The following is a 16,157-nucleotide window of genomic DNA, read 5'->3' as shown; positions in this document are numbered from 1 at the left end:
TCAGTATAATGTAACTGCAGTATGTAAGTAACAGCATTATTGAAATGAACAGGGCATGTTTGTTTGTTTGTTTTTAAACGCCGCACTCAGCAATATTCCAGCTTTATGACGGCGGTCTGTAAATAATCGAGTATGAACCAGACAATCCAGTGATTGACATCATGAGCATCGATCCGCGCAATTGGAATCGATGACATGCACCAACCAAGTGAGCGAGTCTGACCACCCGTTCCCGTTAGTCGCCTATTACGACAAGCATAGCGGTCTTTTACGGCAAGTATGGGTTGCTGAAGACCTATTCTATCCCGGATCTTCACGGGTCCAATTTGGAATTGTTCCCCACATGTCTACCTTCAGGCGTTTTGAATGCTTTCTCATTTTTTAAACGGTGTACCATCTTTATTTATACATCAATGTAACAAAATTTGCTTTCAATGTTCACAAGGGTTTGGTTTATGTGTTTTAATGTAAAATGAAATAAAATATCAAGATCCGTCCCATCACAAACCTTATTTTGAACATGCAATTAAGGGGCGGTCGGGTAGCCTAGTGCTTAAAGCGTTCGCTCGTCATGCCGAAGACCCGGGTTCGATTCCCGACATGGGTACAATGTGTCAAGCCCATGTCTGGGATCGGGCGGTCAGACTCGCTGTCGATGCATGTCATCGTATCCCTATTGCGTGGATCGATGCTCATGTTGATCACTGGACTGTCTGGTCCAGACTCGATTAATTACAGACCGCCGTCATATAGCTGAATATTGCTGAGCTGACAAACACACACAACGTGAATGTCAATTTTCTATAACACGTATTTTTATATATCACTATTTTATACCTCGAAGGGTGTTTTCACGCTTTCATTTAGTACGCGTGACTTCGTGTTTACACAGACAGCCATACATCTAGCTGTATCAGTTCCTCAAAAGGTGACATTAACATAAAAATGGTAAACTTGCTGTACGGATTTTTGTAGTTCAGGTGATAAAGGTCTATTAGTAACTACCTCAAAAAGTATGTCACAGTGTCAGCGCTCCGCGAGTACAATCAAAATGGCCGACAGGGTCAAAATGAACCTGTGCGATAACAAGTGTTAGTCACAAATGATCAAATGGCCGACCATTAAAAGGTGAATATAAAGATGTGAGAGATACTCGGGAGAACCTAGGGATAAGTCAGGGATAAGTCGGGGATAAGTCAGGGAGGCTGTAGGCGATAACTCCAGATCTGTCAAACCAGTTTCTACCGTTTCCCTAGAAACGCCAGCTGTGGCCCCTTTTAATTGTGACCCCTCAAACACCAAATGTGAAAACGTCGAGTCTTAGACACCAAAATAATCTGACCATGGTATCTGACCGAGCAAAAACGAGGTCAGATACCACAGAAAGTTCATGAGTTTCGTAAAAATGGTATCTAACCAGAATGAGTGTGGCATTTTATTAAATACATATAACAAGTTTTGTTCGTTAACAGACCAACATAAAATCGGTTGCAAATCTGGATGCGCATGAATATTGATATATGCCCAAATATGGGCAATGTTGACATTACTATACATGTACATACGTATTAACAACATGTCCCAGCTGGTGTGTGTGCAAAGATAACAGCACAAACGCCCTAGATACTTTTTTTCTAGACTTTCAACTTATGGTAATTCAAGCGCTTAATTCAAGTGCAATGTCAGAACAAAAAATTAACAACGAAAATTATTGAGACAAAAGCAGCAGCAACGAGAGTGAGTGGGTGAGTTTATGTTTATAGTCACGTCGGCAATATTTCAGCCATATCAAATCAAGCTATATATTAATAGGATAATTAATAATTAAGCAGGATTTACACCACCCCTCTGGCTACTGGTGATTGTTAGTAAGTTTTAGCCAAAGCATTAAAAAACCCACAAGATTTCTACAATTAAAACCATGGAAATGAAACATACGAGGGCTGGCTGAAAAGTTCTAAGCCTAAGTGGGATATCTCAATCGGATTGAAACAAACTTTTGCCACCAACAAGTACAATCATTTTATGAATCATAGACATAAGAACTGCAACTGTAGTGTTATCATTGTCTTTGTACCAGACCATCTTGTGAACCTACCCATTGAAATCACCAGAAATGGACAAAACTGGCTACAGGGCAGTCATCAAGTACCTGCAACTGAAAGGGTACTGAAACTCCAACACAGATACATGCTGACATGGTCTCCACTTTCGGGGATGATGCCCCTTCCTTTTCCACTGTAAAGAAGTGGGCTTCAAGCGTGACAGAGAGAGCCTTGACGATGACCCGCGTCCAGGAAGGCCTTCAACAGCAACCATTCCGGAAACATTACCCGGGTGCATGACAGAAACGTGTCAGATTCCTGACGTCCCGTGATAATTTATGTCGTTTTGAAGCATCTCCCGAAGATTTTTTGGCCCGATATATAACCATGGATGAGACCTGGATTCATCACTTTCAACCAGAAACCAAAATTCAGTCTAAACAATGGAGGCATCCGGAATCACCAGCGCCCCCCCCCAAGCCAAGTCGGTTCCTTCTGCTGGAAAGGTGATGGCTTCAGTCTTTTGGGATTCCAAGGGTATTCTGCTGATTGGCTATCTTGAAAAAGGCCAGACTACCAATGGAAGATATTATGCTGACCTACTGGTTTGGTGCTCATGATTTCAATCACTGGATTGTCTGGTCCAGACTCGATTATTTACAGACCGCCGTCATATAGCTGGAATATTGCGGTGTAAAACAACAAACAAACAAACAAACATTACGACTTCACCTTTGAAGATTATAGGTTATGTGTGTTACTCAGACACGTCTGTTGAGTGTTGTCGAGTGCACGTACACATACTACCTACTCCGTCCTCTTAACGTGTAGGTTGAAGTCAACAAACCAAGGCATTCCAAGAGTATTTAATACACTGAATCCAAAATGTTGATGAAAGAAAGCCGGAGCTACGCCACGTTGATGTTGGGTCTTGCTGCTGGTGCCTAGCCGAAGGAGCAGTAACCTTCAACAGAAGAGCATATTGAACTTATATATAGTGCCTCTCCGAAGGAGCAGTAACCTTCAACAGAAGAGCATATTGAACTTATATTTACTGCCTCTCCGAAGGAGCAGTAACCTTCAACAGAAGAGCATATTGAACTTATATTTAGTGCCTCTCCGAAGGAGCAGTAACCTTCAACAGAAGAGCATATAGAACTTATATTTAGTGCCTCTCCGAAGAAGCAGTAACCTTCAACAGAAGAGCATATTGAACTTATATTTAGCGCCTCCTCGAAGGAGCAGTAACCTTCAACAGAAGAGCATATTGAACTTATATTTAGTGCCTAGCCGAAGGAGCAGTAACCTTCAACAGAAGAGCATATTGAACTTATATTTACTGCCTCTCCGAAGGAGCAGTAACCTTCAACAGAAGAGCATATTGAACTTATATTTACTGCCTCTCCTGCTGATATAGATACAAGAATGTTGGATCCACGTATTGGGGCGCCGTTCATCCAAAAAAGGCACAAGGAAAAGCAAATGAATTTTGTTTTTCACGGAAGTAACATAGTGTTCCTTATAGTATCTAACGCTGGTATGAATAGTATTGGAATAATATGGCTCCATTGGTCTATATATAGAATTTAAATTTTAATGTTGTTCCCAGAATAAGTAGGATCATTACATAGCAGAATTAGAAACGACGTGATAACCAACATCCCTATCCACACTATTAACAGGTCAAGTGAGCCTTATTATTGTAAAATGTGGTCTTTTGGAAGTCAAACTAAGTCAGGCCGACCCCGTACATTTCTGTGTTGTGTATCCCCATTTGAAGAACATCCCCACTGTTACATGCCCAACTGACACACTTGGTCCAGCACGGAGCACTGAGGCCCTCGAATTTCACACGGACCTAACAAAAACTGGCCAGGACGTTCAATGGTCGCCTAAACCCCGAAAATCATGTTTCCATGTAACTGCTCCAGCAGTTGTTCAGCAGTAACTGCTCGAGCTGTTCAGCGTCTGTAACCACAATGACACACTGCAGGTACACGCCCTCTATTTATAGGCAGGCTGAGGAGGCAGAAGCATTGCCATGGTGTCTCAAGGATTGCCGTGGTCGCCGAATGGAGGCATGGTGGTCGCCAAAGTCATCGTTCAATGCACGCTGTTAATCGCCCAAAGGAGGTACAAGGGAGGCAGAAGCGTCGCCCAGATTGACAGGAAAATATTTCAGCAGAACGCATCTGTTACGTGGCGACAATTGGGCGACCACTGTGCCTTCATTCTGCAACAGCGGCAATGCTTGTGCCTCCCTTCTGCCTCCTTTGAGCCACCTTTGAGCAACCAACCTTCTCGGCGACCTTTGTGCGACTGTTTTGAACAATGTTCATTGACGGCGACCATGCCGTTCATGGCGATGTCTGAACCTCCTGTGTACCACCTTGGAACGACCCAGGCAACCATTCTGCCTCCTTTGAGCCTCCAACGACGACCTGGCAAATTTTATGGTCGCACACTGGAGGCACAAAGGTCGCCATCCTGTGTAAAGGCCCCATAACAGAACGTGCTGGATATGGACATTCTGAATGATGGTAATCCTACATTGATCTTGGCTAAGTTCAATCAATACTTCTTTTGAATTAGGTCAATCCGTACCTTTCTGACCAAACTCGTCGTAACTGTTGACAGGTCCACAAATGAGACCTGTCCTGCACGGACACAACTTGACCAGTCCTTGTGGCTTGTGCCAGGCGTAGCCGGCCGCTGTGTGGCACTCTGGAAATATAAGGAGGATTCATCACGAGTGTTTTTAAATAAAATATCAGCCTTGTCTTAGATAATCAGTAAATGCCTCGCCATCGGCTGGAACATTCCGATTAACGAGACGAGATTGATATTTCCCACATTGAAAAAGAGTGGTGAGTTGTATGTATCATATACTTTCCACCTTAAAGTTTTTCCCATTTAGAAACAAACACACCGAATTTGTTGAACTCTTACGGTACATTATGCGTAGAGATACATTTATTCCTTTGAAATGCGAAGCAAAACAACAAACCTATTAATTCCTTTGGGAAAATCCATTCACCAAGACATAAATACCAGGAACTATTCCATAACGATGTGATGTATCATTTTGAAACTATATGACGGCAATTGCATCATTAACGATTCATTCTGTTGTATTTGGCTATATTTGGGGTGTATTGTTACATGTTTACGTTTTCAGACTCCCACTTGTGGAACGTCACACGGATTGATATATAGGTCACAACAATACGTTTTAGTCGGTGCAACTGTCACTGTCGATGAAAATCAGGTTTCGTTTGACTGGAACTGATTAACAAGATTATTTGGTATGTATTAGAGTGAGTATGGCTTTAGGTCGCTTTTAGCAATATTCCAGCAATATCACGGCGGGAACACCAGAAATGGGCTTCACACATTGTATCCATGTCGGGAATCGAACCCGGGTCTTCGGCGTGACGAGCGAACGCTTTAACCAATAAGCTACCCGACCGCCCCGTATGTTTTAGAGAGCAACATAACCATGAAAGATTGTGCTGACGCCACCAGAAGAAATGGAGAGATTGCTGACCACTGGGAGTTTCAGGAACAACAAGGTGGAATGTTACGGTGTACAATGTATTGATGGAATAGGTCATGAAATTGTTTTGGATATTTGTTTGTTCTGATCAGGATTACTGTGGCATGACTATTCAAAGAATGGATGTTGTTGTAACCAGTTCTTGATATCTGCGAGTATTGATTTTATGGAACAGTTTTGTGTTCTATGGCAATGTATTTTATAGTTGAACAATGAGTGTAAGTGTGTTATATTGTTTCTGTTGAGATTCACAAATGTCCCATACACTGAACGATTATGTAAATATTGTATAGAAAATGGTATATCTTTTATTGAAGATGAATTTCATGTTTTAAATGTATGTGAGCGTTATTCAGCCCTAAGAAATATGTATCTTAAACAGTATATCAAGTTTCAAACTGTAACATCTTTTACTGAAATTATTTCATCAGAAAACTTTGATGTTGTATATAACACATGTTTATATCTATATAAAGTCCAACGGCTAAGAGAAACTTAAATCGACTACTTCCTTGGCATGCGTGGTTCATGCAATCAACCATTGTCTGTATTATGGGCCTGTGGCCTTCTTACTGAATAAACTGTCTGGCTGTCTGTTGAGATTCGGTAGACTCTCGTTGCATTGTATTTGGTCGTCAGGAATGTAGAATTATTTAATGTAAGCAAGTCGTCAGGAAGTTACTATATGTAGATGCTAGTGTGACGTGTAAATGTCCGCTATATCGAGGCGACTAACGGGACCGGGTCGTCAGCCTCGCTGACTTGGTATCCCAATCGTATCCCAATTGCGTTCATCTATGCCCATGATGTCAATCACTGGACTGTCTGGTCTGGACTCGATTATTTACAGACCACCGTCATATAGCTGTAATATTGCTGAGAGTTAAACAACAAACACACAAATCAAAGTTGACTCGGCTTGGTTTTACGGGCATCAGAACACTGTTTCCGACGAAATGGTTGTCATGGTACATAATACAATAGGAGCTGGCAGTATCAGACTAATTTAATGTACGCAGTCGTCAGGAAGTTACTATATGTAGATGCTAGTGTGACGTAAATGTCCGGTATATCGTGGACTCATGCAGAATATTCTGTAATGTTCTAGTGCCGCTTGACTGGTGAGGGCACTATGTAGAAATTTCCAGTAGCTAGAAGGACTACATATATAGTGGGACAAAAGCGTGTTTACATATCTAACACATTTCATCGCTTCGGGGCCAGCTTTCATGTGAGGATCACTCATCATCTCTGATTACCTACCTAGCTATAGCCCATCTCGGAAGCTTGACCACTGTCGCTGCTGGGTGAATATATATTATTATCACTGACTTTTCCTATCACCACTGTAATTTTGTATCTGACGACAACTAACCACAGCCATTATATTATACATTGCCGTTGAATATTGTACAATCACACTACTGTGTACTGCCATTGTAATTGTTGTGCAGTAATTTGTATTGATTTGTAAACCTAGATAATTATTGTAATACATTTGTTGATTATACACCATTTGTTGGTTGGTTCATGGTTTCACACTAAGTTCTTTTACGCACAGATTTCTGGGTTAATATATTGTTTCAATTTGGGAATCGACACGTAACAGTTGTCATTTAACTTTTGGACAAGGTGAATCGTTCAGAGACATTTGTTTGTCTTGTTGCCTAGAGCCTGGCTGCTTTACACATTGTTCATGACAGTAGATGGCTTTAATTGGTCGCAAGAATAAGGCGCGGCAAAAGTATGTGCTTATGTGAAACATGTCGTCATCATTCGTTACGAAATTATTCATGGGCATGTTCAACTTCGATTTCATCAATCTGTAACCATCTGGTAACATTGTGTTTAAACTCAGAGTGATGCAGATAGTGGATCCTGACATGGCTAACGTACTAAACTGATCTCAATGAATTGTGTACTTTGTATATATATTATAGCACAGGAGTCCGTATCTAAAAATAGACGCCCTCATGCATATTCATGACCATCTCCACATGGTCATGAATATGCACGAGGGCGTCTATTTTTAGATACGGACTCCTGTGATTATAGAAAGGAATTGCAATACAAATATATAATACAAATATTATATTGTATTTTTATATATAACACACATTGGTGATTAAATTTGTAGTGAAGTATCCTTTTAAGGTCACCCTTCTTCCTCAGCGACAATTACATCCCTGTTCCACTCTTTATCGATTACCGTTTACGCAATGTATTCCATTCCACTGTCTTACACCAAGTCTGAGACACCTACTTGCGCTGACACCTCCCATGTCGACACATACACCGGGAGCGGCAGCAGCAGCAGCAGCATCACGACGACTGGAGACGGTGTTGACGTCCACACAACACTGCCTGTCCCCACACGTAGCCCCAGTGTGACACCCCGTGGGAACACCCTCCACCCACACAGTCAGCTGGGGAGAGATACGGTACACTCCGTGATGTCCACACACATTTTTGACATGAAATATCCTACTTGACTTATCTAACCTATTTGTACTGACATGAAAACGCTAGTAAGAGAATGTTCGTCTCTGGAACAGCCCAACCAGTGATTGACAGCATGGGATAAAGTGACACACAATACGCCAAATGAACCATATGAGTTTATTGACCCGTGAAGATTCCGGGGTAGAATAGGTCTTCAGCAACCCATGCTTGCCGTAGAAGGTGACTGCTTGTCGTAAAAGGCGACTAACGGGGTCGGGTGGTCAGGCTCGCTGACTTGGTTGATGCATGTCATCGATCCCAATTGCGTGGATCGGTGCTCATGATATTAATCACTGGATTATCTGGTCCAGACTCGATTATTTACAGACCGCCGTCATATAGCTGGAATATTACTGAGTGCGGCGTTAAACAACAAACCAACCAACCAACCAACATGAGTTTATTGAGTCAGCTCCACAAGTACAGGGGCAATATATGCCCGGAATACCTGTATGGGTTTTATGCACATGCAAAATCATTCAACTTGCGATCAAATAATAAAATATAAGGCACAGCCCATCCCAAAGTATGAATGGTCAGATACACGCTTTTTGCCACTCTTGAGTACACATACGTAAATATCTACCATATGTGTGGTAATTTGTATCTGAAATGTAGTATGTACCCTCTACCGACACTCCATCTGATAGAAGGAAACTGTACACGATGTGTGTGGCGGCATCACTACAGGTAACCCCTGATTTGTGACGGTACTGCCTCCATTGACATTGTACCAAATTTAAAAAGCAGGAGGCATTTTAAAGATCGTTTTTGGACAACTCGAAATGTCAAATTTCATACCTACTGCAAGCTTTGAAAGATTGTATGAAAACTATCAGACATGGTCCAATGTAAGTTTATTCTGATATGATCAAATAAATAGGTATGGATAACTGACAAGAAAACTCACCATGACTAGATAAATATATTCACGGTACGTTTGTCCTGCTTACATATCCAAAGAAAATCAGTCCAAACATAATTCCCGTTTATACCAAGACATGTAATATGTTTCTAACCTAAGGTTTTACTAATTGAACACATTCTGCCGATCACGTGGGCCAAGACGTTTCGCTGTCCTATTCAGGGTCAATGAAATCATTGTTACTGATGAAAGTCCCTTGACACAGACAGACAGACATAACACTGATTGTTTGGAAATGAGGTTTCGGGTTTAAAATGGTTTTAAATACATGATTTAAACAGTTAAAAAAAGGATCTGCCACACACCTACCACAGCACAGAGGAGAGCTAGACTCAGCATGTCTTTATGTTCCCAACTATATCAGGTATCTTATCTGGGTTTGGTCAGTGTTACCCTTTGTGGCTGGTCATTATTGTCCATCTAAGATTATATCAAATCAAATACTAATCTATGAAAACAATTACCTATATTAAGGCCGTGAGAACTCCAGCGTTTAAAGGTTAAACTGTCCTTTGGTCGTTATGTGGATTATGATTGGTGTATTTTGAAGGGAAGGGGTGCATTGGTATATACATAAACTTAATACAATTACATATGCACTTGCAGACATGCAATATGCAACTACATGTACAGAAACCGCACTCCGACATCTACCTTACCATGCCCCTCAAACAAGCAAAATTGTTCGGCAAGCAAAATAAATTGTTCGGCAGTGGCAGAAAAATTATCCGGTCTCGAAAAAACATCCCGGCCCCAAACCACAATTCCAGGATTCAGTTTGATACCACCAGCTCCCAATGTAATATTTATCATGACAACTATTTCGTCGGATATAGTGTTCTGATGCCGGTAAAACTTTGATTTGTTTGTTTTTGTTTTTGTTTGTTTGTTGTTTAACTCCGCGATCAGCTTTATGACGGCAGTCTGTAAATAGTCGAGTCCAGACCAGACAATCCAGTGATTGACATCATGAGCATCGATCTACGCAATTGGGATACGATGACATGCATGAACCTAGTCAGCGAGACTGACCACCCGATCCCGTTAGTCGCCTCTTACGACGACATGGGTTACTGAAGAGCACTTCTTACCCTGAATCTTCACGGGACTAACTTTGAAAGCTTAAGGAAATCCTTATTATGACTGCGTTCTTAGGCGTCACTTTGTTGCGTTTACGCAAAGTGAGTGAATGAGTATGGTTTTACGCCGCTTTTAGTAATATTCCAGCAATATAACGGCGAAGGACACCAGAAATGGGCTTCACACATTGTACCCATGTCGGGAATCGGTGTCGGTGTGACGAGCGAACGCTTAACAACTAGGCTACTTTTCGCAAAGTGACCAGAGACAGGTTGTCATCATGATGATGGCTAAGTATCTTTTAGCTCGGGCTTGACAGCGGCGAGAAACATCTTCGGTCACAAGATCAGGAATCACCTCTATCTGCCACATTCTCCAGTTCTTGCTCAAGTTTCGTCATACTCACGACAACTGAATGTGGAGATTCCGCGTTGGAATTGGTCCTCAGCAGCCTATGCTTGTCATGCGAGACGACTTATTGGATCGGGTGGTCAGGCTTGGTCACTTGGTTGAACGCGCGTCATCGTACCCCGACGGCGTGGGACGATGCTCATAATATCAATCACTGGATTGTCTGGTCCAGAATGGAGTATTTTTATGCCATCGTCGTATAGCTGGAATATAGCAAGGTGTTATCCAGGTTTATTTCGTGTGGAAACACATGACATCGGCTTGAACCAACCCATTGACCTGCAGCGATGCCACTAAGTATAGACCGAGTAGGATTGGGGATAAAGATGTCCGTAAAAACAGTTTATTCAACTGGCACTCCCTCATGTCCCGTCTCTTCATTAAAGAAATATCTTTCAAAATTCATTCCAGGAAATTAAGCTTTTTTTCAGCAGCCCCGCAAACATGCAACAGAATTTGTTATACATCCAACACCTTGGATTCGATGATGAGGCGACTCTCTTAGCCTGTCGCTATGTGGCATCCTGTTAACATATGACAATTGCGTGGATCGATGCTCATGATATCAATCGTCTGATTGTCTGGTCCAGATTCGATTATTTACAGACCGCCGTCACACAGCTGGAATGTCGCTGAGTGTGGCGTATAATAACAAACAAACAAACAAACCCTAGAGTGAAAAGATTAACACTGAGAACATAAAGGTGAATCTATGATTGCCTGTAACTCTATACTGCGGCGTGTGTGGGGTGAGAAGTGTGACGACTGTGCCAGATAAGACCTCAGGCGAGCCTTCTATCTTTTATCTTCGCACTACAGGACACCACGACACAATGTTTAAGATTTTACTTGCGATATTCCTGTTTAAGACAGCCCAGGTAAGAATGTTGCGTTATACTTATTATACACGACTGTGTCAGTTTGGTCTCTTTGAACAGCATTAGAGTCATCTTACGGCGTGTCAGCTCCACGTGATGTAACTTCATGTAATTTCACGTTGTGCAGTCTTTTACATAATGAGCTGTTCAATCGTAGATGTAAAATTGACCGGAGCGTTGGGGTAGCCAAGTACTTGAAGCGTTCGCTCTCCAGAACTCGAATCCCCATTGGTACAATGTGCGAATCCCATTTCTGTTGTCCCCTGCCGGGATATTACTGCAATACTGCAAAAGGCGGCGTGAAATCCAACTCACTCACTCAACGATTTTCATTCTCATCTCCCTGGGGAGTAAACAACCCAAGCTGCCTGTGAGGCGCTAAAAGGTTAACAGTCACATTACCATCTCATCCTGCCGGGTACCCATTCGCTGCTGGGTAGACAGTAGCACAAGAGCTACCACGTGTTTCAGTGTGGGGCAGGATTGAAACCCTGATTAATCTCTTCCACGTCAGTGTAAAGCTTTTAACACACTGATTAAACACACACTGTTTCCTATCTTATGGAGGGGTGTGGGGCGGTCGGGTAGCCTAGTGGTTAAAGGGTTCGCTCGTCACGCCGAAGACCCGGGTTCGATTCCCGACATGGGTGCAATGTGTGAAGCCCATTTCTGGTGTCCCCCCGCCGTGATATTGCTGGAATATTGCTAAAAGCGGCGTAAAACCATACTCACTCACTCACTCACTATGGAGGGGTGTGGCGGTCCAATAGTGTGTTACAATGGAGGGGAGACCCCAACTCAAGTACCCGTTTTCTACAGTAATACAACTTGTTACACAATCGACATTTTGGTCTTTTTGTCTCACCATCATTTCAGTTAAAATGCGTCAAGCCACTGTACTGCTTCTCGTCAATGCCTGAACACGCGTTAGAGAAGTGATGTTGCGAGTTACCTCCCCTGGTCTGGCACTCTAGAAGCTCTTCACAGCGCATTCGTGGAGCTCTCTATACCATCACTGTCATCAATCAAAGCTCCCAAACGCTTACATTACAAAATCGACCGAATCTGATTAAACGAACAAACGTAAATTCATCTGGTACGTGGTAAATGAGTCTTACATTTTTTCTCAATTCAGTATAACGGCATTCCCCCAACAACATAGATACATACATCTATAAATGCCACTACATTTGGTGTTAGAGGGCAAATATATATTTTTGTAATGGCCGTTTGCACACCAGTGGCAGGGATGACCCCGAGAGCGTAACGAAGGAGTCGCGCTAGCATTCGTGACCAACTCGTGTTATTCCGGGACAAGCCGAATACCGACTCGTGCCCCTCTCATGGCCATTTATGCGACCGGGTTCCGTCTTAGCGCAAACGGGCATACCTAAAACAATTGTCAACTCATTGCGTAATGGTTTACATATATTTACCCATATATTATACATATTTCAGATGCAATTTAAAGCACATCGGGACGTGCAGAATTATAGTGTGATTGAACACACTTAACTGTGTCTTGGGTATAATTTTAGATGTAGGACATATGTAAAATCAAAAATTATTTCTGAGGGATTCTTGGATGAAGAACTTGAAATCATACGCGCATTCTAATTGATTTGTCGTATTTTCGCACATAACATTCATCGATAGGGGGACGAGTCTTCTTGCAGGTTACGGAAAGGGTCGAGTGGTGCCGAATGTCGCGCTAGGTGAGCTTGGGTACTCGAGTCCATCTAAACCCGAGCCTTGCTCTAGGATTCGATTACCTGAGTGTGTTCAGGACATAATGTGAGTGAGTGAGTGAGTGAGTGAGTGAGGTTTTACGCCGCTTTTAGCAATATTCCAGCAATATCACGGCGGGTCAGGATACAGTGTATCCTCGTGTACCGTGTTTTCGAGTCCAAAAGAAGCATTTCTCATTACGTGTCTAATGACAATCACAATACACTAAAATTAAGCCTTACATGTACCTTTGAGAACATTTATATCTGTTCACAACTGTTTACATCGGGTCAAATTAATCATGATAATGCTTCGCCAAGCAAGACGAGACGAGACGAGAATATCAGGCACCATCTTGTCACCGTCACCTGATTTCGAGCCCCTCCATGACAGTCGAGTTAAAAATAGATGATCAGTCACATGACATTACAGACAGGAAGTGTACAAACAGCAGCCGCTGCACTTGTGAAAAAGTAACTTTTCATTACCTATTGTATATCTTACCTCTTTTGCTTAATTCGCAACATAACTTCAGTGACAAGTGGCGAACACTTCTTCGGTGAGCTTTGAAGAGCCTACCTTGATTACGTCATTAAGCGCATGGTTACGTACTGTTTATGGGCTCGAAAACATGTTACGTGGGGAAAGTATTTAGTGGTATTGTCCGATCATCTTGCAGTTGCTGCAGCGACCATATCCTCCGGGAAGTCAAAAGTGGTGCTTTTCCTCCACCGGTTGCCCGGATGATGAATGTTGTGTACACGTGACCGAGTCGGACGGACGTTTCGGGAGACGAGGAGTAGCGCCACCTGGGAGATGTTTCACTGAAACGTCGGATCTCAGAAGTAGGGTATAGATGCATCTGAGTCTCAAACATAATATGTAATCTTCCAATGTTTAGTCATCATACCATTTATAGGTCTTGATATGCAAATTACGGCTTTTGTCGATGTTTAACGGTTGATGGAAAGGACGACTTCCCTGAACTTTCCTGAACATCGTCTGACGGTTAGATGTGAATGATGCTTAGATGCAAGGTTTAAAGTGACGGAGTGTCACGCTTCTTACTCCCTTCACATGTTGTGACATCCAGGTATATGTGATACTGACCACTGACTCACTCTCTCCAGGTGTGTGTATGAGGTCGGCGTCTGATAGGGCGGCGTTACCTCGCAGATGCAACGACGGAGACGACTGCGCCGACAACGAGTGCTGCGCGGAGTGGGTGCAGGGGCCGGGGTTCGGGCGGAGGGGGGCTGACCTGGGGGTGTACCTCGGGGTGTGTGACAAGCTGGGACACTACGATTCAGGTAAACTTCCAAGTAGAGTGAATTGATGTCGGACGAACTTCAGGTATACCATAAAGGGGAAAACGAAACGCCAGACTGGTCTTTTAATGGAAATGCATGATTGATTCATTGTACTCATCAATAGAACATGACCGTCTCATGTTTGCATAAGCTCCCTGTGAAATTGAATGGGGAAAGGTTCTGGTCTGATCTTGTCCATTGTCTGCTGAAGATACCTGGAATGATCTTGTGTACATTAATTGACGTCTTCTGTGCAGACTGCCGAGCTGACCACTTCAACAGCAGTAACAACCCCCGCCCTGATGGACTGGTGAAGAGTTGCCCCTGTAACGTTAAGTACAACTGCACACTTATTGACGACGCCGACAAGACGCTAGGTGGGTATCATGGAGTTGCAATAATTGGTAAAGCTTTGGCTGTTGCATTGGTTAATGCCTTGGTTAATGGCTTGGTTAATGCCTTGGATGATGGCTTGGTTAATGTCTTGGTTAATGCCTTAGCTGGTGCCTTGGTTAATGCCTTAGCTGGTGCCTTGGTTAATGCCTTAGCTGGTGCCTTGGTTAATGCCTTAGCTGGTGCCTTGGTTAATGCCTTAGCTGGTGCCTTGGTTAATGCCTTGGTTAATGCCTTAGCTGGTGCCTTGGTTAATGCCTTAGCCGGTGCCTTGGTTAATGCCTTGGTTAATACCCTGGCTGTTGACTTAGTTAATGTCATGGCTAATGACTTAGTTAATGCCTTAGTTAATGCCTTGGTTAATGCGTAGTTCAATACATTAGTTGATGCCTTGTACATTCCTGTAATTCTTGTCACGTCCTAACTGCCATGTCCTGCCACACCCAATCCCATCCCGACACTCTGTCACGCCCGTTCACATATCACATTCAGTCACATCCCGCCGCATCGTCACGTCCGGCCACCTCCTGCCACGCCCCTATACATCCAACCATTCCTGTGACATCACTTGGATAATCAGTTACCTTGAAGCAATCAAGGAAAGACACCTACAACGGGTGTCACATACTATATGTAGTCTTGTAGGGAATCGAAGTCGTGATTTATGTAATAACCGAACGAGCTAAATGCTTGACCGCCATTGGCCCTTACTATGGCCACCTATTGTCAGACAGATTCCTTTACCTTGCAATAGTGAGTGAGTTGGGTTTAACGCCGCTTTTAACAGTATTCCAGTTATATTGCGACGTGTAAGCTTAATGTGGGAGGAAAGCCCGAAGTGATGCAGGACGTTTATCGCTTGTGTGAAACCCACGAGCACGGGTATGGTGCTGACAAACCTAGAAACATAATCGGACCCACAATCATAGGTTTCTGGCGTGCCCAAGGGAAGCATCTCTTCACAGAGAATAGCGGCGCCTTAGACGACTTGGCCACCCGCCCCCCCCCCCCCCCCCCCCCACACACACACACACACCTTGCAATAGTAGGTCATATATTACCTGTGTTACACTGTCAGCAAATTAACCTGGTTTGTTACAGAGTCATTGTTGTGTTTCAGGCATTTGCACCTAACAGAAACTCCCAAGAAAATCACCAAGAAGACTTTTTAAAATAAATTGGAATACATATATGAATGAGAGTATACGTTATGTGTTCTTTTACTTGACATTTCAATATACAGGTAACATGAGGGGCTGGTGGCCCAGTAGGCTGCGCCACTCTGGTTTACCTCCACCAACCTGACACGTTGTGTTTAGCAATAGCAGG

At 43.0% G+C, this 16,157-nt stretch overlaps 1 protein-coding gene across 1 annotated transcript; it reads left to right on the top strand.

Annotated features, from left to right (window-relative positions):
- Positions 1 to 11,324: 11,324 nt before the first annotated feature.
- On the top strand, positions 11,325 to 16,029 carry LOC139472477 (uncharacterized). Its single transcript, XM_071254953.1, has 5 exons — positions 11,325 to 11,397; positions 13,805 to 13,970; positions 14,256 to 14,435; positions 14,693 to 14,812; positions 15,949 to 16,029. The coding sequence occupies exons 1-5, from the start codon at positions 11,353 to 11,355 to the stop codon at positions 15,960 to 15,962; spliced, it is 525 nt and encodes a 174-aa protein (XP_071111054.1). The 5' UTR covers positions 11,325 to 11,352; the 3' UTR covers positions 15,963 to 16,029.
- The last annotated feature ends 128 nt before the right edge of the window (positions 16,030 to 16,157 follow it).

Source organism: Haliotis cracherodii, unplaced genomic scaffold, assembly GCF_022045235.1.
Source record: "Haliotis cracherodii isolate W230 unplaced genomic scaffold, xgHalCrac1.p SCAF_24, whole genome shotgun sequence".
In the NCBI taxonomy this organism is placed as follows: Eukaryota; Metazoa; Mollusca; class Gastropoda; order Lepetellida; family Haliotidae; genus Haliotis; species Haliotis cracherodii.
The sequence above is the reverse complement of the archived record's forward strand: the minus strand, read 5'-3'. Positions and strand labels throughout refer to the sequence as shown.